The 25,334-nt window shown below is 44.6% G+C and overlaps 1 protein-coding gene across 1 annotated transcript in view; it reads right to left on the reverse strand.

The window, feature by feature from the left end:
* b3glcta (beta 3-glucosyltransferase a) overlaps positions 1–25,334 on the reverse strand; it is a 45,574-nt gene that overhangs the window by 17,186 nt on the left and 3,054 nt on the right. The window contains exons 2-6 of the mRNA XM_030381923.1: positions 24,707–24,750; positions 13,566–13,605; positions 5,807–5,916; positions 1,335–1,411; positions 123–234 (exon numbers count right to left, since the gene is read on the reverse strand). Coding sequence (XP_030237783.1) covers positions 123–234; positions 1,335–1,411; positions 5,807–5,916; positions 13,566–13,605; positions 24,707–24,750 — 383 coding nt within the window. The remainder of the gene's footprint in view (positions 1–122; positions 235–1,334; positions 1,412–5,806; positions 5,917–13,565; positions 13,606–24,706; positions 24,751–25,334) is intronic.

The raw sequence follows: 25,334 nt of genomic DNA on the forward strand, positions 1-25,334 counted from the left end.
GAGCTCTGCAGAAGATTACGTGTCAGCATCGGTCACGGGAGTTCAGACAAGAGCAGCTTTCCGACAAGAGGAGGTCTGGGAGGGAGCGAACTCCTGATGGCAGGAGGACAAAGGGAACTCACTTTGGTGCCGTCAAACTTTGCCAGCACTCCCAGGAGCTCTCCCACCTTCACGTCGGTGTCCTCCTCCAGGAACACCAGCCAGGAAGAGTTTTTACCAAAGGTTTTGGAAAAGCTTTGGGAGACACAAAACAGACGGTTTCTACACATTCGTACTCACCCATTAACTTAAGACTGATTGCTTTCCCAGGAATGATCTAGCTCCATGGGACATGATATAGCTCCATGGGATATGATATAGCTCCGTGGGATAAGATGTGGCTCCGTGGGTTATGATGTAGCTCCGTTGGTTATGATGTAGCCCCGTGGGATATGATCTGGCTCTGTGGGTTATGATGTAGCGCTGTGGGTTATGATGTAGCTCTCTGGGATATAATCTAGCTCCGTGGGATACGATGTAGCTCTGTGGGATATGATCTAGCTCCAAGGGATATGTTCTGGCTCAGTGGGATATGTTCTAGCTCCTGTGTGTGGACATTAGGGTCCGACCCCAGCACCCTTTTGCTGTGAGTAAAATACCCTACATACGACCACTAGGGTCCCTCTCCCACATTGATGCTCTCAGCCTCAGAGGCATACAGAGTATGAGCACTACAACACAAGTGCAGGTACTGCGGTACCTAAACTGCTCAGGGTTGCTTCTGTGAGACACCATCTAATGGAGGGCCATGAGTGGTTCGGGTCCATAATAGAGAGAAACGCAAACGTTGTGACTCAGGGTGAGGCTCAGCTTGGAGAAAACATGCATTGGAGCAGATCCGTTGCCTCTTGTTGAACTGCAATAGATTTAATAAGCTTCCCACCATCCGATGACTACATCTTCGTAACGATGCGAGTGATGACGTCATTTTAGAGAGAAAATATCACTTGAGATGATTAGTTTGCCAAGAAAAAGGAAAAACTTTTCAGAGGATAAGCAGAATGTAGTCATGGCTGATTAATTTGTTCCTTGAAATCTAATTTCACTTTGGTACAACAGAAAACATTGAGGCAAAAATACTGCCCAACAAATACTAGTGCCATAACTACTGCACTGGGCTGGCTCAGAGCAGAACCTCTGCTCATTAAAACCAAGAACCCAAGAGGCAGGTTTAATAAGTATGTGTGCGTGTGTGCGTGCGTGCGTGTGGTGTGCGTTTGTTGTCCGTGTCGTGTCATGTCGGGTCAGAGCGTGCGTCACATCTGCACGAGTCCTGCGTTCTGTGGGCCACTTACTGAGGCAGCATTGGCAGAATGCTCCAGTCACCCTCATTATCTGACAGACTGTGAAGGAACAGGACCACAGGTGGATTCTGAAAAAGACAAGCAGACCAGAAAACATTTGTTAATCAACTGCACAATGGCCGTGCCAAGCTGAGCGCAATGAGCGACCAGCCTTTTCCCAGCACTGCGGGCTGGCAGGGGGCGGCTCACTGCTGGTTACACCGTCCCACCACCGGGGGAGCACATGTGTGACCGCGGGGGGGGGGGGGGGGGGGGGGGGGGGGGGGGGGGGCGCTACTGTACTGTTCACGTTACCGGTGTTATTCATGAGCAGTAGGCCGTGTAGCAACTTTAAGGCCGTAACCGCTTCATGAATTAACACAATTCACAACAATCCCGATAGGACGCCTGGATTTGTATACTTTCACAGTTGTCAATGCATAGCGCCACAGTTTCCTGGTTGAGGCCACCGTTACACATTAGTAGTCCTCTCCTGCAAAAGTGAGTTCAGACGGAAAGTAAACATGGCTCCAATTAAAATAAAACACACTGTATCGTGTGTGTGCGTAACATCCAATCAAGTGCCCCACATTTCTAACAGCGGCAAAGAAAAAAACGCTCATCAGTGGCAAACAAATGAGCTACCAACAGTTGCATTGCAGAGAGATAATTCTGGCGAGTGGAGGGGGGAGAAGAAGGGCCAGGGAGGGAGGGGGGGCTGTCAGGGAGAGTTATGAGGGGAGGGCGGGGATGTTTCACACTAGGGGGAAAACAATGCAGCCGAGTGTAAGAGCTCACTGTTCATCAAGCCATGCTTCACTCAGGCGAGTGTCGAGGGGATAACCGCAGCCCGTTTGGATCAGCAGATGGGCTCGGACGCGGGTTGCAGCCCTCTTCATCTCTTGGATTTGGGCATTGGATAAGAATTAGACTCACTGGATCGTGGTGTATTGACACCTGAGACACTTGAGGCGAATTGCATCAATTTTGTAATCATATCAGCGGCAATAACCATTGAATATGCGTTGCTTTGATATTTTTTTTGATTAAAAAAAAAGTGGATATGTGAATTGGTTTATAGTTATTACGAAACTCTAACTCTATGGTTACCCCCGTTTCTGAGAAGGGGGTCAACGCAACAGCCGTTGATCTGTGGCCTATATTCTCCACCCCCAACAAGGGAAGCCACTCCTACCGGCCCACCTGACAGATCAGGCCCTAGAATAGTCTCAAAGTCTAGTTCCATTTTGATTAAAACGTTTCATTTTAGTACAGGTTTAATCTGTCATCTGGGAAAGTGAGAAATTGAAGTAAGACTTTCCCCAGACATTGGATGTGTTTCAAACTCCTGCCAATCTAGCAGAAATATTGACAGTATGACACACAGTTGTACATTCATAATTCAGAAGCCTATTGGCACTTTGGCAGCGCTATAAATAAAACCTTGGCTACGGCCATTCCCAGTTGTACTTGTTAAAGCAAGAATACCAGGCAGTTGCCTCTTCCTACAGCTGAAGGTTTGTGTAAATATTTATATGTGGCATATTTAATCTGGCTGAGTCGGATAAGATATTTACTGGGGATCAAAAGCACACCTTCTCAATCCCGTGGTCCTTCGGACTCAGTAATCTGGCAAAGCTCCTTAAAAATGTCCTCTTGAGCTTCCATAGCTTACCCGACTTGCCTTATTGAAAGTATAATACCTGATATCATGAATGTACACACACAAATATACCCAGTGATTTTTTGTTTATTTGGGTTATTCTGTGGCTGATAGATGAGTAACTTTATTCAGCAGAAATGTGTCCGGTATTCATTATAAATAAAAGCTTTCAAAGACAGAGAGAGAGAAAGTGCGAGAGAAAGAGTGTGAGGGGGAGAGGGAGGGAAATAGAGAAGACAAAGAGAAAGAGAGCGAGAGAAACAAACAAACAATGCCTGAGCAATGTGGTGCCAGTCTACTTTTCAGCTGCACCATTAGAAAGGCGAAGTGCTTCCCAAACCTCATCAAACGACTGGAGAACCATTTCAGACAAGAACAGAGAATCTAAAACGAAGAAATCCGGCCAGGAGCGCCTTGGGTTTCATTTCCCCCGTGTTCATAGCCCAATCATAGCTGACTTATCTGTATCTGAATTGTTTCCCTGTGACAATGGACCAATGCTGGGGTTTATACGCTGGATTACAAGACAAAGAAAATAGTCTTCCCATTTTGTTATGCAATCACAAAAACAAAAAGGGAGAGAGGTGACTCAAGGTGAATCCTTTTAGACAGTGACTGTGTTGCCTTGTAAGACCGTCAGCATGTTCACATTCTGTCTCCCTCTGCACATCAGTCTGGCCTTGAGCCTGTTCAAAGCCTACTCTAAAAAGCAGAAGAAAGAAGGACCAAGGGCAGGGAGTTTCAGTTCATGACCATATGCTGCAGACTTAAAAGACAATGGTGGCGAAAGAGATGATAAAAGGTTAACAGAAGGGGGGGCTTTCTCAAAGAATAAGTTTCGCTCTAATTCTGAGCAAATTCTTCAAAATTGAAGAGAGGCTGTCTGGATCTATTGTTTGGCCGCACCGTTTTGTGGGAATCAATTTCTACCCAGCCAAGGCTGGTCGGATACTCATTGCAAATATCTCGATGGTCTCACGGCGCTAGAAACTGTGATTAAGCGATAAACCAATAAAATGGGCTTGACTTATATAATCATGAGCCAAAGAAAATGGAAAAGCGTTGCTGAACAAGAGCCTTACAGGACCGGATGAATAGGTTGACTAGATGAAGACAATCAATTCCACCTTTTCATATTCGATTTTCTATAAATATTTCATATTGGATTCAACAAAGAGGGATCCTCGTTCCCGGTTGATTTAAGTGTGGAAGGCGTCCAACGGCAGCTCCAGTAGCGCTGGCCTGCTGCCTTGCATGGATGACGCCTGCATGTCAATGGGTAAACGGCATGAATGGGAGGCGTTAACTGTGAAGAGCTCTGAGTGGCCACCCGGGTCAGAAAAGTGCTCCATAAATCTGTTCCATTCACCATCCATTGCCCCACGGTGTAATCTAGTGGGTGTGTGTGCAACCACTCTGCTCAGAAAGGTTTGCTGCGATGGAAAATAAAAGGGCCTTGAGAATGGGGTCGGTACCGACATCATTGAGCGGGGATGGACTCCGACCTCGACCCGACTAGAGTCTCTCCGCTTTAATCGGCTGGGCTCAGTTAGGAGTTAGGAAACGGAAAGAGAAGTCTTTGAAATGCCCACACCGACAGACGCTTGATGCTGTGTGGAGATGGAATGTAAAAATCTATAAAATACCAATATAGCAGTGATATACAAACTACGCCGAAATTAAGATGACTGCCAACACGATATTTTCATTTATTTATTGATTAAACTCTTGACTGTTTTAGTGTTTGTTGTTTTGAGCTGTGATTTACTGCTCAAGGATGATTACAGAAACACGGCCGAATCAGGGTTTGAACCCCAGACCTTTGGGCTGTGAATCAAACCCCCTCCCCACCAGACCATCTTAATCAATAAAGACAGAAGAAAGTTGTTTAGGACCTACGAGCTGTGTTCAAGAGCTGTATTTAAGCTGTTTAAATAAATACATAAATAGTCAAACTAGTAAATAGACGCTGGTCGGCCACACGTTCATCGCCTTAAGTAGAGTTTAGTTAATCTATTTTTGGGCTTATTGTCTGAAGTTAAAAAAAGCTTTATCCAATTAAATGTCTGCTTTTCGGTTGGCATAATAGCAAACTAATTATGTATTTCAAAAATAAGCCAAGGGGCATGCTCTGAATTAAACTAAATGTTAACATGCACAACAAGGTGATTTATTTATTATTCAACTCCATCTCGACTTCGTGTTATTGGTTTCGAGAGTTTCTCGTTATTCATGTATTAGAAGCAAGCACTCCTGAATTTGTTGTGTTCTGTGGAAACTCTTTGTTTTATATTAATGCAACACAATAACAGACAACCTTCATACGCAGGCTCTATATGCTTAGGTCAACCATGCTTTATGCCGAATTACACAACACCTCCACAAACATACCCTGCTCAACCACACACAATAAAATGATTGCGCTGCATTTCAAGCACAAAATAAGGAGATAAATCAGTAGGAAGTGAACACCCGCATTATGAGTTCTTATGACTGTCACACTTTGCTTAAATCAGAACAGGTAAGCGACGTTTAAGCACCACATGATTTGTAAGCAGGCAGACCCCTTACCCCACTGAATAATGCAATGTGTGTACGGTTGGGGAGTGTGTGTTTGTGCAGCTGCACGCCTGCTTGTTTGCGCCTGATGTTTTGTATGTGTGTGTGCATGCTTTTTGGTACGCGAGTGTGTGTGTGTGTGTTTTTTTGTCTGTCTGTATGTAATTAAGTAAGTAAGTAACTAAGTATGTATGTATGCATGTGTGCATATGTGCATGTGTGCGTGTGTGTGCGTGCACGTCCAGCCCTGCTAATCTCCTACCTCTGTGAGGTCCGTTGCCTGCTGCAGCAGACTGGCTCTGAGCCGCTCGGCCCGCTGGACATGGAAGGAGTTACTCTGGCTCTGGATGACAAACACTATCTGCCGGAGATCTGGGGAGGGGGAGAGGAACAACAACAAAGAAATAATGAACAACAAACTAGACATGAATGGAAGTGAAGCTACAGCAGTCGTCCCGCGCTCCCCCTTTCGCTTCGTTAAGGACCTTGTCGGCCGGGATTCCCTCGGCTAATATTCTGCAAACATTAGCTTTGTCATATCGACGCACACGTCAAGCGCATAATTGGCTCGCAGAATAAGCGTGTCGATGACACGGAGCGATGTCTGTTAATTAAATAATCTGTCAGTTAGCGCCACGCTATGCTACGCTAGATTAATGTCCCGGAGCCTGCGGCTGAAGATTCCACCCGATGAAATACACCGTTTAGCATCTTAATCACACAAAGCGCAAAGTTAATGGAGGGGTCTCGTCTCCAGGTGGCGTCTCAGAGTTTATAACATCGGGATACACGAGTGAGCTCCTCATAAGACCAATGGCTTATGAGGTATCTCAGCACCACAAATGGTGACACACATTCTCAGTTATTAGTCATCGGAGGACATGATTTATGGGGACCTGACTTGTAAAGTCCTGAGTTTGATCAGAACACACCGGAATAAACCAGAACCGAGCTCATTAAACCAGAACACTCTGCACCTCTCTACTTCTAACTCCTCCTGAGACTCCAGTTAACCATCACCACTACTTTCACAAAGTACACTGGACGAAAAACAACAACATATCTCAGGCGCAGCCCCTCATGTGGCTAGTCATCCACTTGAATTATAGGTGGTAGTTACTCGACCTCCCCTCTGTGATGAGATGATGTGATTCAAACAACGTGCACAAAAGTTTTATGAAAATGTAAATAAGGAACAGTGTCTACCGACAGGTCCATATTCACCCCGGTGAATAGTTGTAGAAGAGCGCTGCGACACTGCGGTGGGTAGGAGCTGACCACAGCAGAATGGAATGGATTCGCCCCACACTTCAATTACCAAAAGCAGGACCTCTCCCACCGAGGGCCGGAGATAACTTGTCAGGGTCACGGAGGCGCACTGCATCAGTGTCATATCTCTTTAACTTACTGTGTGGGCTGCTGAATCTGTGTGAGTGTGTGTGTTTTGAATCGCTGTGCGTTTGTGTGTGAGAGTGTGTGTGTTGAATGTGTGTTTGTGTACTGAATGTGTGTGCGTGTGTGTGTGTTGAATGAGTGTGTCTGTGTGTTGAATTTGTGTGTGTGTGTTTGCGTTGAATGTGTGTGTGTGTTGAGCGTGCGTTGAATGTGCGCGTGTGCGTTGAATGTGAGCGTGTGCGTGTGCATGCGTGTATGTGTTGAATGGGTGTGTACGCGAGTGTGTTGAATGTTTGTGCCGGCGTGCGTTCGCATGCCTTTATGAGCCTGCGCGTGTGTGCAGGCGTGCGCGTGTCGTCCCGACTCTCCTTCATATTACAAAGCTCCCATTGATCTTCTCACCCCGTCAAGGCAGCGGCGGGGTGGGGGGGGGGGGGGGGGGGATACGGAGAGGATGCAGGGAGGGACGGGGGGGGATGGAGGTCGGAGGCAGGGGAGGAAGGGGTGCGTTGGATATACTCACTAAATCTCAGCATGTCCATCAGCCTACAGATCTAAGAGAGCCGGGCTCTGCTGGGAGTGAGGCTTAGGGAGGGAAATGTGTCTTTCAGTGCACTACACCACCTCTAAACGCCCTTCTGCTGGGACTGCACATTAATGTATGTGTGTGTGTGTGTGTGTGTGTGTGTGTGTGTGTGTGTGTGTGTGTGTGTGTGTGTGTGTGTGTGTGTGTGTGTGTGTGTGTGCGCGCGCCCTTGTTTGTAAACTTCGCCAATTTAGATATAACACGTGAAGGTTGCATGCGTTGTGTTCAATAGTGTGTGAACTTCGCTATCCCAGCGAGCTCTTTCAAATCCCCTGGAGAGGGTTCAGACGGCTCACCCGGCACAGCAACGCTTACAAGGGGAGACTCGGGCTACAGCCACGTCAGATAAGCCGATCCCCAAGTGGGCAGAGGCTGCAGCCAGTGGCAGCGGAAAGCAGCAAAAAGGGAAAAAAAGGGAAACTAATTAAGACTAAAGTCGCTGGCCTTGGTTCCGCTCTGATGGGCTTCAATTAATAACCAAAAAAGAGGGAGAGGGGACGAGAAAATGAGAGAGAGATAATGAAAAAAAGGCCTCTCTCCTCAGCCTTCCTCTTTGTCTCCATTCCTCCGCAGCCACCTGCCGCTCTTCCACCCATTACTCAGGGTTTGCTCAACGGCAACAGGTGATCCACAAGACGCACGTCGTAGCGCCGGGCGACGCACTGTAACGACACCGTCCGCCGCAGGGGAGGAGGAGGAGGAGGAGCTGGGGACAGCTCTGCTTTTGACGAACGAGTGTCGTTACTTTTATGATCTTAGCAGAAAGGGAAACATTCGGGTTGAAGAAATGGCGGTCAGGGAAATCACAGAGAGAAGAGCCTGCGCCTCGTCATTTGCTCCCTATGCCATATGGGTGCCGCGCTGTAAAGATAGAAACATAGGGGCTGCCTGCAAGTGTATCAGAAGCAATTAGACTCAGGAGAATCCCTGACTTCCCCTCTACCTATTTCTGCTTCTAATCAGGTGCTTGGATCCAAGTGCAGAGGCAGGGGGTGCCAACGCCATTACCCCTCAGGGATCCGAAACCAGAGCGCTTCAAAGCAGCGGGGAACACACTCGAGGAAGGTGTGTTAACAACATCTTCTTTTGTTCGTATTTGTTTTCGTGCAGCAGGCAGCCGTTGTTAGTCTCAAGAAGATTGGCCCTTGCACACTAATTGAACGAACAAACAAAACGTGTGTCAGAATTCCTGACTTCCTCAACGTTACTAACAAGCAACACAAATACACGTAGACGAAATACGTTATATAGGGTAAAAGTGGAAAAAAAAAATTCAAATATAGGGATAGAACGATAACTTGGCAGCCGTTCCCATCTGTGGAATTGTGTGTATACGTGTATGTGTGTGCAAGAATGTATGCGTGTGCGTAATAATGTATGTTTGTGTAAGAATGTATGTGTGTGTGTCTGTAAACTTAAGAATGTGTGTACTTGTGTATAATAAAAAAAAGAAAGAGAGAGTGAGAGCAAGAGTGAGAGCAAGAGTGTGTGTGACCTGGCCCTGTGCCGTGCTGCCCCCGTTTGACACAAATCAATGGCAACACATCCTTGGAGTACGCTGCCAGACGGCGACCGGGGGGGAGGCAGAGAGTAGGTTGACCTGCGACCCCTGGAGCTCCATCAGTGTCACGGACCAGATGTGTCGACTCACCACAACGGTGCACTCACTGCAACTTATTTTTATCTCTTTCCTCAGCCACGATTGAGTCATCACATGCTTTCACCCAAAGCACCCCACAGCTGTGTTTTAGGCTTCACATTAAGCAGGTAGGAATTAGGGTGCACTCATCGTGCTCCGGGACGTCCACAAGTAGGCTGAGGACATCGCGGTTTTGTGCCTGGAATCTTTCAGCCGGGTGTCCGACACCCTAAACATATCATCCTGGATCCATACGGGTACCGCTTCATCACTATCTATCGCTCCCGACATAAAAGACCCTAAAAAACAGAACAGAAAACGAAACTGAAAGAGACAAACACAGACACGCGCAGAAGTTGATGATGAAGTGTGAGCGTCGCAGTGAGGGGAATGCTGATCGGGACCAGACGACGCGCAGGTCAATACAATGCTGCAAGCGGCCCAGACTACAATGACATCTCGACGCCCGCCGCCAGCAGCACCGCGGGCTGTTAATGCTTGAGTCGCAGCCCCAGACATCAGGGTTATTGGCCCCCGCCGCCACAAACACTGAGAGGCAAGTGACGGATCGGAGGGGGTGGATGGCGGACACGTCCCGGGGGACGGGCCGGGCTGTCATTAATGTCATTTTATGGGGCGCGGCTCGTGGCCGAGCGTTTGAATGTGCCGGTGTAGAAGAAGACACACTCCAGTGATTCACATCATTGGATTTTGGGGAACAGGGGGGAAAACAAACAATCCCCCTTCAGATCTGAAAATACCACTCCCTTCCATCACCCACATGTCAACCGCTGTGATTACTATGTTTAAAAAACAAGAGATTCTCCATGGGGACATTTTTTAGTAAATAGCAGTTCAATGGGATTGGCCTGTGTGTTTTGCTGCCGTCTATTCTGCTTAAAAAGGTGGAGGCTGGAGGTTTGGAGGATTGCGATACCTGGCTAATATAAAATGCTATATTCCTCAAACGAGAAGGGACTGGATGGTACAAAACAATAACGTACTGGTTCGGCAGCCCAAAAGAACCAACAAAAAAGCAAGCATTACAGCTGTCAAAAGTAAGCACACATTTATTGAAGTAGAAATAGCATCTTCAAGAGAAAAGTAATTGCTGGTAAGGCACTCAGAGATTCACTGCATTGTTAAATTCAGACAGAGCTCTAGTGTGAATTCACACCAAATCACACCAAATTAACAACGCTCACATTAAAATGTATTAAATAAATGTCTGTGAAAGTATATGTGTTATTACCCCTGAAAGCTATAATCCAGAGTTATCCACATCCTCTAAGTCAAACACTGTTTTATTTAAGAGTTCCCCATCAACAGGTTTAATTACCCTTGGATCAGAGGAGAACGGGGTGTGTTTAAATGTGAGCTGAGGGCTGAATAGGTCAGTGCAATAAATATCACCTGCCAGAGTAAGAAGAAGCATTTGGGGGTAGAGGGGGATATGCAGTAAGAAAGGAGAAGGAGTCTCAGAAAGAGAGAGAGAGGGAAAGAAAATGAGCCAGGAACCCAGAGAGAGGGAAATTGAGAGAGAGAAAACCAGACAAATCGCTAGAGAGTGAAAACGTGCGAGAGAATAGGAGCGACCAGACAGAGAGAGAACGAGAGAGACTAAAAAAAGGCCATCAGAGGACAAAAAAGGTCCCTCTTCATGTACAATAAATAAGTAAAAGGTGGTGATTATAATTCCATGCGAAAAGCAGCGGCACGCACGCATGCTCCCTACCTGAAGGTTAAGGAAGAGGACCGAAGACATGCTCTAATCGCACTCATTAGAGGTGCTCAGGGGTTTCAACTGCAAGGAAGCCTCTGCTAAACACTAATGAGCATTGTAGTCCGCCCTCAGAGCCCAGCCCGCATCAATAATTCAAGCCCCGGCGCAATTAACTATAAACAGAACTCTGCAACCGATCCAGTGCTTCTGATAGATTCAAAAGGAATGGTTATCAAAGATATTTAAGAAGTCTAACCTGGTATTCTGTGTGCTATAGCGAGTTGTTGTTCTTGGGAAAACTTGTTCGGGCAGCGGCCCAATTGTGATTGCAGGCTTGGATTGTCGCTCTCAGCCTGGCTTGCAAGTGTTGTTCGATAAAAGCATCTGTAAATGACTGAATGCAAGATAACAGGGAGGTCCTGCACAACCGATATTGGAGGAGAGATTTTGCCAGATCTGCCAACACAGATAGAGTTGAGCGTTGAGGATTTGGGGTCCAGTGTGGGCTGTTTGTATGTTGTCCCGCCCGGCCGTAACCTAACACAGCTCCGCCATATCGAAGAGAACGGCTCTCTGGAGACGAGGGCTCAGACGTGTGGTGACGGGCAAGAGGCAGGGAGAAGAATGTGTGAGAAAGGGAGGCGGAGAAGGGTCTGAATGCCGGGTCGATGCTTGGTTCAAGGGGGCAATCAACATCTTGTGAACATAAATGTTAAGGACCTTTCAAGCAAACTCCCCACAGCTCTGACAGCATGGGTAATAGCCCGAGCATAGCCAGACAGAAGGCTAGCACTGGGTTGCAAGGTTATTGCTCAATGTAGTATGGCGTTAGTGGATTTCTGAATGCAAGAGGATTTATCAAAAAGGTCAGCTAAAGCTAAACCTTTAAGCCAAATGTATGTTTTAAACATTATCTTCATCTTGCTTTGACGGTTTCAGCAACATATGTCATAAAGAATTTCAGGTAAGAACACCAAATGGTGGACGGGTTTGAAAGAGAGGCGAGGTGAAGCAGCACAGCGACATTCTCTCAACACAGATGGTAAAAAAAGACGAGTACATTTCTGTAGGAGAAGAGAAGATAACATCGTCCGGATCACCGCTGGCTCCAGGCACTTCGAGGAGGATTTATGAAGAGTGAAAAAGTTTGCTCAGTGCAGTTCCAGGCAGTCGTTTTATTTCAAATCTTCTGGGCACTACTTTCCGTCAAGCCAGGCGGTGTCATCTTGGCAAGTGTGGTCTGCAGAGCCAGCGAGATTTGATCAACTAAGAAAGGCCTTGCAGGGTTTTATCCACGAGGCTACTGGGAGGCTCTGCTTTGCCCAACGACTCCGTTGTGTGAGGTTGCTTCAAGCAATGTGAACGAGCAGAGATGTAAAATTGGGTCAAAAGACGACCTGGAGAGTGTTATCTCTGTGTGTGTCGCTACGGATCCAGTGAATTCACAGCCAGTAAATGCTAATACTAAGTACTACTTTGCATTATTAACTTGAAACTCATATTTTCGGACAATGTACAATAGTAATTCATGCAACAAAACAGTATACTTTTTTCGTTTTGGACATTTCTAAAATAGGAGGGCAGAGTTTGCAGGCAGAATCCCCATTTAAAGTAAGATAAATGCAACTATTATGTTGAAGTTTCCATTTCTCATGCGAATGCCCATTACATTAAAAATATATATTTCAATATTATTCCTTATCCTTTTACCCACACAGAACCTTTTGTAATATTGTTAAAGATCCCATTTAGTACATCTAGCTAGGTAATATTCTCTGCGTGGCTCGGAAGAGAAGGGGTGACTTTGGGGAGGTGAGTGAATGAACGGCTCCATTCGTTCAGATTCCTCTGTCTGATTCCGCCGAGTTGCCAACTGAAAGCGTTGTAAACCCATGGCTGTGTGTTCTTAGCGTCTGTAGCGGAGCAGTTCAGTGAGCAGCGGGCGCAGGTCCAGAATGTTGCCGGCTAACTCTGCCGGAGGCTTCTGAAAACCCAGCTTGACGGAACCTCCTGTCGTGCGTGAGCGAGTGCAGAGGTAGGACGTTTTTGTTTAGATTTGAGTGAGTCTTCTTGCTCAGACTCATCTTAGAGAGACATTCTGAAGGGCTGTCCTCAAACAAGACTGTATCTTGCACACCAAAAAAGCCTTTTGTCAATTGCAAGTTTAAATTGTATTTGTCTGAAACCTTCAGACGGTTTGTATTCATATTCACGCAGAGCACTGAGAACATTTCTCGCTGCTCCTTGGAGTGAGATACTTTTGTGGCATGTTATAAAACGGGGTGAATTGAACATGATAGTTTGTCCCTTTAAAAAGCAATCAGGCTCATAAATGGGTTCTAAAATACATTTGAGGGGCATGATAGTGCATTGGCTGGCTCGTGAATTTGGCTTCTCTACAGTGTTTCTGGGTTTGATTCCCAAAGACCTCTGCATAGCTGCAGACATCCTTGATGAGCAAGATGCTTTCTCCTTCCTTCTCTTTAATGACATTTATCCCAATCCATGTAAGACAGGTGAGATAAGTATCTGTTAAGAGACTAAAGAGGAAGACCCTTATTTGTTCAACACTGACTTGTCAACCTTGTTGTAGGAGACGTGCATGAATGAATATACCAACCAACCTTTTAATTACAAGGCCGCAATAATACACATTAAGATAAAGAAGATGGACTCACCTAGTTGGCTGTTGGAGGCGACATTCATAGCATCATCGCTCTGTGAAAAAGAGAGGATTTCAATACATAAGGCAAAAAAACATAAATTCACCGGCTTGAAGAGAGGGGCGCAAATCGATGCAGGTGTGATTTAATTATTTTAATGTCCCATATGGAGACGGTGATTCTAGGAAGAGCTAAAAGGTTATCCGCGAGGAAAAGGACGAGGTGGTGGACCCTGCGTCATTAGCACAAGCTAATTGTTCAGAGTGTCCTGCCTGCAGCGGTTAAGACGTGAGACGTAGGCTCAATTATGCCATCGACTGGCCCCCGGTCCCAACCTCCAGGCTTGTTGTCTGCGCACACAAAGCCAAAGCGCTCTAAAAGGCCCACTAAATCAATCACAACAGACATAAAGAGCCGCATTTTGGAGATTCTTGGCACGTCCATATTTCAGGGGGAAATGCCCCCCGCCCCCCCCCCCCCCCGTCTTAAGGGGGTAGGAGAGGCTGGGGAAGTGGTTTGCTCAGTGTGCCGGAGACTCCAGTGCGAGTGCAGTCGAGTATTAATAGATAATGACTCACAGAGACCCGTGTTGATTTATGACTTCCTCTCTACACTAACAATTATTCCACTTGCCAGGAGTCGAAGCCTAAAATCGAGGGCGAGAGTGTAAGGGAGACATTGAGAGAGAGAGTGTGAGAGAGAGAGAGAGAGAGAGAGAGAGAGAGAGAGCAGAAGAGAACGAGAGAGAGAGAGAGAAGGGCGAAGGTTGGGAGTTTGGGGTGCTTAACCAAATGATTAAATTAGCACTGACGTAGAGTGAACTCGTATCCCGATTGGCCTGGCAAACACCGGCGTTGTCCAATCGAAACGTTTCGAGATGATCACGTCATGATCAAAATGTATGATTTATTCATTTACCGAAGCCTGTCTGTTGTGGATGTTTTCTTTTTTTTATTTTACACAACTTTCTTCCTTTCCCCATTCCTCCTCATATTCATCAACTCTTTAATAAGGTATTCCGACAGCGGAGCCGTTCCGCTCCGACATCTGAGCAACAGCATGTAGGGCGCACTGGAGTAGGGCTCTCAAACATCAGTGACTTACAGCTGAAGGATCTGTGCCAACCTCAGCAAGCTCTCTCTCTCTCTCGTCAGAGGCCTGTTCTCATGATCTTAGACGAAGGCAAACCTGTATCCTATATAGTGTCGTGCAATCAATTTATTTTCCGGAGCACATGAACACAGTGGGTCTGTTATGATTTGCGTGCTTAGGAGTTTAGGACCTGGCAGTGTATGCTAGGCCCACGCTTCCAATTGTCCCTACATAATTAAAACCTCCTTGCAGAAGAGGTTCACATGAGAAGGGCTATACAATACATCAGTAGAATCACACAGGGCAGAAGAGTAAGATAACTGCTCCTTTCAGAATGCCCTTCTAGACAGAAATATGATGAATGCTAGAGCTGCGCTGATTCCTCAACGTTATCGTCTTCAGTGACGAAAATGGGTCGACAACGTCAATATATTTAATCTACAAATTAACTTTGTTATCGTACAGGTGTTACTTCAAAATCACTAAGTCATTGCTGGCTTCACGTCAGCCCTTCTTGCTCATTGGTCAGATGCCGTCAACACCCACTGATAAAAATAAAAATACATTTCAGCGGCAGCAGAGTCTTCAACAAAATAATTTGCGTGTCAAGGTTTCCCCGAGACCCAACGCTTCAAAAGTACGGGAATACTTTGAATAATCAGAAAACAAATGGGGCTGTTGGTTCTCTATGGCATTTCACAGCAGCAGTACCGCCAAAGACCCAAAAAGAAAGCACACGGGCTGGAAGGTAGACCACCAGAAAAGGTAGCAACAGATGGAGTGTTTTGAGAGACCCCCCCGCCCACGTTACCGTGGTTACCTACGGTAGGGATGCAGCCCGCATTGTATCTTTTGACCGTACATAAAAAGGAATGATATAAATATTCTGAGCAACTGAAATAGAAGTGAACTCAACTGAAGAGAAGACCTGCTTTGTGGGATCCTCGGCTTAATAAGTCTAGTCTATTCATGTTTAAAAGGTGTCATATTATACCACCAGGTGTGAGTGTGATTAGCCCTTACAAGAAGAGTCTTCTGACATCACAATCACACCTGGTGGTATAATATGACTCCTTTAAGAAACACACGTCCATCACGTTATTAGAAGGGAGAGCGTTTGCCATTGTGGCTGCTACGCTCATTATTAACGTCATGAACACTCGTTTGCCTACGACCTTATATTTTCCAGGGAATGTGTGTTGATAAGAACAACATGTTTAGTTTAGAATCAAGATTTCCTTCTATGGCGATTGATGCCGTGTGCGGGTTGGATGTATCAATTCAATTATTTTATTTCTGCCATTATATTAAGCATATGTCTTTGTGTAGGGGATTGTCATTATACCACAGGGATGTCATGTATATCATTTTATTAAAGACATTAAAGTGGCAAGCTCAGAGATCTCCAAAGATTGTCATTTAAATAAATGTCAGTTAAGTCCTTCTATTTCAATGAAGCAACACAACGGCGATGAAGACTATGGCTCACTAATGAAAGCCCCTGCATGTGCAGTATTATGAGTGTTGGGAGCTGTGTGTCCATGGCGACATTCCCACTACGCATTCAAATCACATGCGGGGCACCGTTAGTGAGGCGTTTCCCTCACCCAGCAGTGGGGGTTCAACCAGAGGGGGTGTAGTAGAGCAACTGCAACAGACTTGCTCTTCAACCCTGTGTGTGTGGAGCATCGTACCGTTAGATTCTTTTTGCCAAAGAGAACGCAACGGAGCTCTTCGAGAATGCCACTTTTACAAGAACGACATGTTTAATAATGATGATGTATTAGTTTATCTCCAGTCAAAGGCGAGCCATCGGAAAAAATCTTAAGCCTTTGAGCTGAAAATGAATGGGTTAAAAGTAATCTGCACAAATAATCAGATTATCAATAGAAAAAATTACAAAATAAACGATACTAGATGAAATAATGGAACAATATGTGTGTGTGAGGCAGCCCCATGAGAGGATGCAAATTCCTACACAACCAACCTGAATTGAATACTAATTAGGACACAATTATGAAGAGGGTTGCCAGCGCCAGAAGTATGCCAGAAAACGGGACCTTTCGCGGTCTGCCACAGATGACGGCCATCATTGGCTCGCTCTCCTCCAGCCGAGGAGGGAGACAATGGGAAGGAGAACTGACGCGTTCCTGCCAAAGGATGCTAAACCAGATAGACAGCGACCACAACCATATGATGGCCTTGTGTAAGGATGCCAACCATAGATTGTGTGCAACCCAATTGTCTCTCTCTCTGTGTGTGTGTGTGTGTGTGTGTGTGTGTGTGTGTGTGTGTGTGTGTGTGTGTGTGTGTGTGTGTGTGTGTGTGTGTGTGTGTGTGTGTGTGTGTGTGTGTGTGTGTGTGTGTGTGTGTGTGTGCAAGGGCCTGTCAGAATTCTCCACTCAACTCCTGACATGAAAGATAACATCCGGAACAATGCATGCTTCCCTCAATAAAGACAGGCTTAGAGTTCATTGAAAGATCATTAGAGATGAATGGTCTGTTCAAGAGTCCGTCACTAGAGTGTCTTTGGAGACACTCTAGTCTAGCTTGCACTGCAGAGGTCCGACCATTTGAAGCCGGACCGAGGCGAGCAGGCTGATGGTAACAGAGGCAGTGCTCTGCCTCCACACTTTCCATCTCCAGAAGAGGCTTTACCTCGTCCAAACAAGAAAGGTATTCATGAGAGCTGCCAGGCTGGGCAGCAATACTGATGCAAACAGAGACATCTGATCTCCTCAACCATTGTGTTCAGTAGGATTTTTCCTCAAGTCAGTGCCACGAAACCCAGTCTGGAGCACAATGGTAAAAACAATATTCTCGTGTTGTGACATCAGCCAATGGTAAGCTTAGAGTGTGCTTCTAATGTTTTTAACAGGTTGTTACAACGAATGTAGTGGATGTTGATCCCACTCTTTGAAATGGCTCTTCAATGCACCGGAAATGTGACATTTTAGTAGGTAACAAGAAGGTAGACTGAAAGTTAAATGCCGGATTGAATTAGTGCCGTTTCTGCATTGAGTGTGATACATTACCGGTAAGTGCATCTCATACATTGTAAACATGTATGTATGTATGTAAGCGCTACTAGATGACATTTGTATTCAGAAAACTGCTTGAGCTGTGTTCATAACCAGCTTTGTTGTACAGTCGGCTCTCCTACCCAAAGCATCAAGCCCTGTAATAAACCCCTGGGATCCCCTCCTCTTGGGTGGTGCAGTATTTCCCATTACAGAGGAATACTGGCTCCCTGCCCTCTTCTACAGCTCCCTGGGGGCACAGACGCATGGCTGATAGGACTGAGCCTTCTTGTCACATTAGGTCTTCATTCGGTGATGGCAGGAATGATTCAAGGTTGAGGGATTTCAGACGGAGGCCATGATGGGAGTTGAAAAGGTGGGACGTAGTCAAAGAGGATAGACTGTGGACGAGTGTGGAGAGGGAATACAATCTGGGACTGGGTTTGAAGTGGCCGTCAGATATCCTACTTCATGAAGGGACAGCACTGAATCTAGATGAGTGGGCTTTTCAATGTTTTTTAAAACGATGAGTGTACACTTAAAATTCAAACTTTGTAACAAGAAAATTTATACTTTTTGTAAGATTGATCATGTTTGAGAAATTAGAACCCTGACAGTTCAGCTGCACTGCATTTCTTATGCACTTAAAAAAAATTAAATATCAACTGGTTACCACGGTCATGCCCTGCTTGATTTTGATGGAATTTCTATGCAAATCATCTGAAATGTTTTATAGATGCATAACCGATAAAGTTGTCATGCGGCGGTGTTGGCGGATTTACATTTCAATGAATAGTTTTTCTTACAGCAAGTCTATTTAACGTGCATTGCTTTGATCCAAAGCAAATTCTGAGACAGGTAATTAAGGAGCAGGTAGAGGGCAGACATTTTAAGACATAAATTTCAAGTAATGTGTAAAACAATAAGGCAAGGGTTGAATCCTCAACCTTGAAGTTGAACACAACATCCATTTCTAAAGCATAGTTCTTTATAGTTGATATTATTCAAACTAATCCGACGTTGGCTTGTTGCAGATAGATCTGACTGGAGGGCAGCTTTGATTTTGACCAATCAGGTCACCACTTAGAATACAAATAACGAAGTAAAGTCAACATGCATCAGCAACCACAAGTTAAAAAATAATTAAATCACTGTGGATTTGTTTATTCATAAACAGAAACAGACTTTAATCACTTTTTGCTTACAGCATTGAGTTTTTCACAAAGCCAGTCAGTCATTGTTTACCAATTCTAAGAAGAAAAATAAATTATTGTTCAACAGAAGCTATGATTTGCAGAGCTTGAGCGTCTGTTATGTATTGAATCTTTTTTTATTTGTGTTTGAGGTCCCAATCAAGGCAAGCCACAGTGGGCCATTTCACATCCAGATCAAATTCTGCATCTAAAGCCGTCTTGGAATAATAAATAAATGCATTCATATAAATTCACAATAATTATAAGAAGTCACAAATTCACACTATTCTTCACAACAGCAACAAAACAAACATCTGCATATAAAAGACAGCAGGATCTAATGCCAACTGCCAAAACAAATCAGTTATCAACTATTCGGGTATCAGGTCACTGCATCCTCCTAATCACATCAATAAATAAAATAAATACTAATATATAATACATTTACTGAACTCTTTTATTACTTCACAACTGAATAGTACCCACACATGTGAACACTGTTCAATGCCATGCCAAGCTCATTTATCAGGCACCTTTCAAAAAGGCATAAACAGGCATAGTACATTATTTTGTATTTGGTAAATACAGAAATTACTTCATGCAAATCATTAAATGAACATAAGTAATACTTCCATTCCGTTAACTGAATCTGAATAATGAATGAACACTCAATGACTGACACGACTGTTTATGACCACTTATGGCCCGACTAGCTGCTCTAGTCAGGACATCATGGACGCGTTGTTGATAATCATATTGTTGTGCAGAAACCATAATTTAGTGAAACAACAACGAGGATGAGTGGACTAATAATCTTAAATCATAATTCTAAAGCTAGGGATATTGAAACTAACGTATAAGAACATCCACTTTTCTGGAGAGGCATGTGTTCTGACAACCTAGGAGATGACGAGCATTGAGTTATATGTTCATAAGCATACAGTATGTTTACACAGAGTATAGACAGAGGTATTGGTGAGGCCTACTTCATATGCATAAAGAACATTGAGTGGCCCTGACCTGGTGGAAAGTGGACACACAGGTCACATGGAAACCATGAAAGAATGCGGCAAAAAAATATTTATAGATACAATATAGATCAATACTATTTTAAACTAAATATGTGCATCAGTTGAAGATATATGTAAAGAATTGGGGTTATTGAGCACCATTTTGAACTGAATTTCCAGGCATTTATTACCAACGACCCCATTGGTAATTACACAGGTACTTTAACACAAATACATTTCAGATTCAGACTGTTGCAAATGCCTCCCTAGAGTCGAACTCCCTTCAAAATATGAATGAATGATTTTAGAATTAGACAGTTATATACTTACACAATTGTGTAGATAATGTTATCAATAAAATCTAATCCCATAAATTATATAATCTACAAATAACAAATCCTGGCCAGCACGTACCCCTCTTTATTTACAAGTCTCTTACTATCAACACGCACAAATGCCCTATAACTCATGCCATCCAGCCCGCTGAACTACAGCGATTTGCGTCACACAGTTGCACAGCCGGTGAATGGAGGGAAAAAAAAAACAGTGACTGGGAGTGCCTCAATCTTACACATTGCAAACTATTAAAGGTCAGTCAATAAGGAGCGAGCCCAGAGCTTAACAAATCAAAGATAGGACTTTAGACAATAAATACAACTTAGAAGAAACACAAATGAACTCAAAATTGGGAAGGTTTCCGAAAAAACAAGAGAGCAGATGCTTCAACAAACATATTTGTAGATTACATTGTACGAGTGTGTGAAGGAAGTTTCGGAGCTTGGCAGCCTTGATTTCACGTTTGCGTACATTATGCAAAACAGGAGGCCAACTTGGCAGTTAGGACATTTCTTTCCTAAAAAATAAGCGATTAATCTGTTCTACAGTTAGGTACACCGAGAATTTAAACACAGGCAGGTTTATTTTAAATCCTGGCCTTTGGCCTTTGCAATACACTTGGATCGACCAGCGAGTTAATCATGGAAGGAAAAATTTACCTTAAAAAAGGCGGTGCAAGCAATACTTTATTCTGTAAAGTAAGTATTAAGTAGCTCTAGATTTGACAGCCATCACTGCTACAGAGTGTTTTGTCCGTAACATGGTTCTCCCCGCCCCTCCCCTCTGCACTAAACAAAATTAAGTTTCTAGGTGACGAAAAAGAAAAGTAAAGTAAAAGAGTCATGCAAGACCTGCATTTACATCGGCGAGGCCTTCGATCTGAGGATCGGAAATATGTGGCAACGTGGGGAGGGGGGAGGGGAGTGCCAACTGGCCATAAACCGACAGGACGTTATCCAAAACGATATCATGGTTTACAGCGTCTTTGATCATTTTTAAAAGTCTGTATGATTTCAATTTTTGTGTGAACACAGTTCGTAATTTAACACAGAGGAGGATGTCCACACAGATACATGAACCCCATGAAGCTACAGGTGGTTCACTGGCCTTCCACCAAAATAAACAACACAGACCAATAGGGCAATGCGATAATATGATCCAAGAGAGACACACTCATTACGTTATTCATTGTTTTACAAGGATCCTGCACAGGAAGTTTCCAAATCATTTGTTAGTGCAAGCATGTCCTCGTCTGACGTTCCCTCGTGACGAGAAGTTCTACAAGATTGCCAAAGATCGAGGCTCTCGAGGTTAGACAAGCAACACTGCACGCCTTCGTTATCTAGGATGTGTGTGGGAGCCTCCAGCTAAATATCGTCTGATAACCTGTGTGTGCCTATGCCAGCATCTTTAAGTCAAGGCTTGTAAAGATCCATGCAAGCGAGCATGCTCGGGGCGGTCTTCAACTGGCTGGGTCGGGTCGGGGGGGGGGGGGGGGGGGGATGCTATGAGGGCATGGCTGCGTATCTAGTGTGCCAAGGTCTATGCTCCAAGAAAGACGTGGCAGGTTAGGTTAATCTCCACTGTGCATGCTGCTACGAGAAGTCAGTCATTTACATCCATCTACTACAGCACAGAATGAAGAACATGATGTCTTATTGTATGCTATCATGAGTCCCAGATCAAGCGGACAGGGTTTATAATGTATTGTCTTGTGCATCAGACACGCTCAATAAAGATTTCACAGATCAGGTCACATGGCATTGAAGTAGGTTCAAGTTCGGTTATTTATTTGACTTCAATATGTTGATGTATTTGAACTACTACTACTACCACTACCACTACTACAAGCATGATCGCAGTTACGAAGGTCTGTTTCTGAATCTATTGTGAATGTTGCTATAGAAATCACCTAAACGTTTAGCATTCTTACCTCATTTGGCCTCTCATGAACCCCAGCAGCCTATGTGGTTTGAGTTCTGCATTCCAGTCATGGTGGGGATTCGGCACTGAGGCCATAGTGTGAGACAAGACCCTCCGTTCTCTACTCGCCAGTTTCCCATTATTGATGCAGGTCAGGCTTGAGGCTAGCTGCCCTGGGACCGATTAAACTCTGTGCCGATAGCGAGGGTCGTTCATGTTGACCAATATATGGCGCTACGTCGGGCTCATTTATGGAGCAGAAGGCGTCCTGGTAAGGTCTGTGGTTCGTCTTTGATTTGCATTTTTATTGTACATCTGCATCAAGCTTGTTGCACTGGCCCATTTTGTCTATTCTCATTTGCGGTTCATATCCAGATACATTATACATTGATGAAAACTGTGGGCGCTATCATCCCGCATCATGCACCAAATGTCAGCATCCCTGCTCAACACTGTAAATGTGAAAAGGGACTCAAAACACATGCTTATAATTGGACTACTTTGACATTCTAACAATGATTTCCTTTTTGCTAGCAGGAAGATTTCATATTTCGACAGTTGCGAGACACCTCACATGCAGGGCTTGTCAAGTTGTATCAAATTAAAATGGATGTGGGTCTAGAAAACCAGGGCCTAATGATGTTTAATAGACAAGGGCACATACTGAACACCACAGGGGCGAGGTGAAGACAGAGCCAGGGAGACAGGCTACCACCATGGTTCCCATGGTAACCAAGCAACGCCCCTCTTGGCTAGATCCCAAAGCAGGGGAGGAGGATTTGGTCCAAGAATGTGAGACATATCAATAAAAGTTTGAAATCCGGGTACGTTTCTGGGGCAATGCTTTCCCTAAGAATAGAATACAAGAGTATTGAGACGGTTGAGACTTTCATTAATTGTCATTTATGGGTTTGCATCCTCTCAGGCTTTTTGTCTGTGTTGAATGGCCTACTTCAACTGAATTAGTTTGACTCTAATCTTCTCTCTTTTAATGGAAGTTGAATGACTATTAGGAAGCACTTTCCTAGTATGTCATTTATTTTTCTGAACAACTGTATCAAAGTCGAACTTAAAACAACAAAAAAAAAGTATTGGACACAGAAGTTTGATTCCCAACCAAAAGGTTATGGGTTATATTATCTTCCCATATTAAGCATTTGATGAAATAGTAAAAATATGTTTATTGTTAGCACCACAGAGTGAAGCCGGCCACACACCGGCGCCGCAGCGTCGCGCATTTCAAGCGCGTCAAAAGCCGCCCCTAGCACCAAAAGGAAACGGCACGCTGCATATGTTTTGAAAGAAGCAGATCAACAAACTTAGTCGGTATAGGCTACCATCACGTCATACCAGTTGTTTAATGACTACATGATCCTGATGCCCATGATCCTCTGTTTCTGCTTACAATGATAGTCACATTCATTCAGTTACTTTATGTACTGTCGGGCACTTTTTTTATGTTGTAGTCACTTTACACACTTTATTTACTTTCATTGCTCAATCCTTTTGCATCGTGGATGTAGTGCATCAACAATCTCCATATATACACAGGACCTTGTATCAAGCCGGGATGTACCAAACAGCTTTAGAAGCGCTTTTTCAGGGGCGGCGACGCTAGGGAATAGAACAGTGGCGTGAAGCCTAGACTTCGGGCGGCGCGGCGCGGTGCGGGCTAGTACGTCCGGAATACTGGGGCCGTTCTTTTTGACGCGCCTTTTCGGCGCCAGCGTGTGTTGGGCTTGAGTCCTTCAGCCCTCAGGTGTAAGAGCCCTTTGAGTTTCACCCTGAAATAAAGGGTAGGCACTAGTTGCTAACAACACATTCGTCCATGCGGTAAAAAGAAAGGTTGATAGATAGAAAGTATCAAACTGCAATTCCCAAAACTTTGCCTTGCATTTTCGACATCAGACAGCATCTGTCTGAAATTATTTTCCCGGGATGAGGCCGAGATGAACCATAGTGTGCATGCTGAGGAGGGAGGGGGGGGGGGGTGTTGAATCATCTTGAAGGGGGAGAGGAAACGGGCTGACCTGGGTGAAAAACAAGAAAGTAATTTCCCATTTTTGTGACGCTAAGCGGCTCTGTCAAGCACCCTGCTGTCACCCGTGTCTCCCACCAATAAGAAGTGGAGCATCTGAACCTCTTAATTATTCATGGAGCAGCAATTGCAGACTCAGAACTGCAACCAAGGGGAAGACTTGTCTGACACCGGGGGTGGAACGGCTGAGGAGGTATGGATTTGTGTTTAAGAGTGAATTAAAGTTTCCAACCAAAGGCCATTGATCACCTCTCGCAAGCACATGTATGCAAACAAACAAACTAACAAACAAACAAACAGGTAAAAAAAGGCCTTTCATGAAGGCAAGGTAACAACAAAATGAGTGAGATGCATACCAATTAGCAAGCCACAAGACAAACCCCACACACACACACACACACACACACACACACACACACACACACACACACACACACACACACACACACACACACACACACACACACACACACACACACACACACACACACACACACACACACACACACACACGTTTTCATCTGCATAACATCCAAGTTCTTACCTGCAAGTCTTTCTTGGAGCTGCCAGTAACAAGGTTGTAGTGAACTGTAATGAGCGGAGGAGGAAAAACATATTTTACACATACTTAAAAATAAAACATCTTATTGAATTAAAACAATTCAGAGTAGGCAGCAGAGACACACTCTGTCGACTAGGGCACTTTTTCTGACTTTATTTTTATAAGAGGCTTAAACTAAGAAAAAAACAAAAAACTGTTTCATGATGTCATTGAGTTTTAGCTTTGGAGAGATTTTAAAACACATCCCTAGGGGCTAACTCTCGGGTCTGTGCTGGAATTCTGAGTGCAACGCCTGCCATTCATTGATGCAAGTTTGCAATAAATTATTCTACCAAATTATATTGTCATCGATTTCTGGACAAGAAAGTCTTACTTAAAAAAAAAAAAGATCTACAGATCAATAAGTCTCATCAAACATCAGTATTGCTGAGAGTGTATTCAGGGCTACATCGGATCTGCCGATATTAAAACGAGGGGAAATGTGGTCATGGAATCCAGGGCTTCAGTCAAACTTTAATAGGACTATAATTACCAGAAAAACGGGGGTGTCAGATTTCATGCCTCCCTTTGAGCCCCCATCAGAGAGCACTCGAGAGTGTTAATTAGAGAG

Source organism: Gadus morhua, chromosome 16 (assembly GCF_902167405.1).
Source record: "Gadus morhua chromosome 16, gadMor3.0, whole genome shotgun sequence".
Lineage (NCBI taxonomy): Eukaryota > Metazoa > Chordata > Actinopteri > Gadiformes > Gadidae > Gadus > Gadus morhua.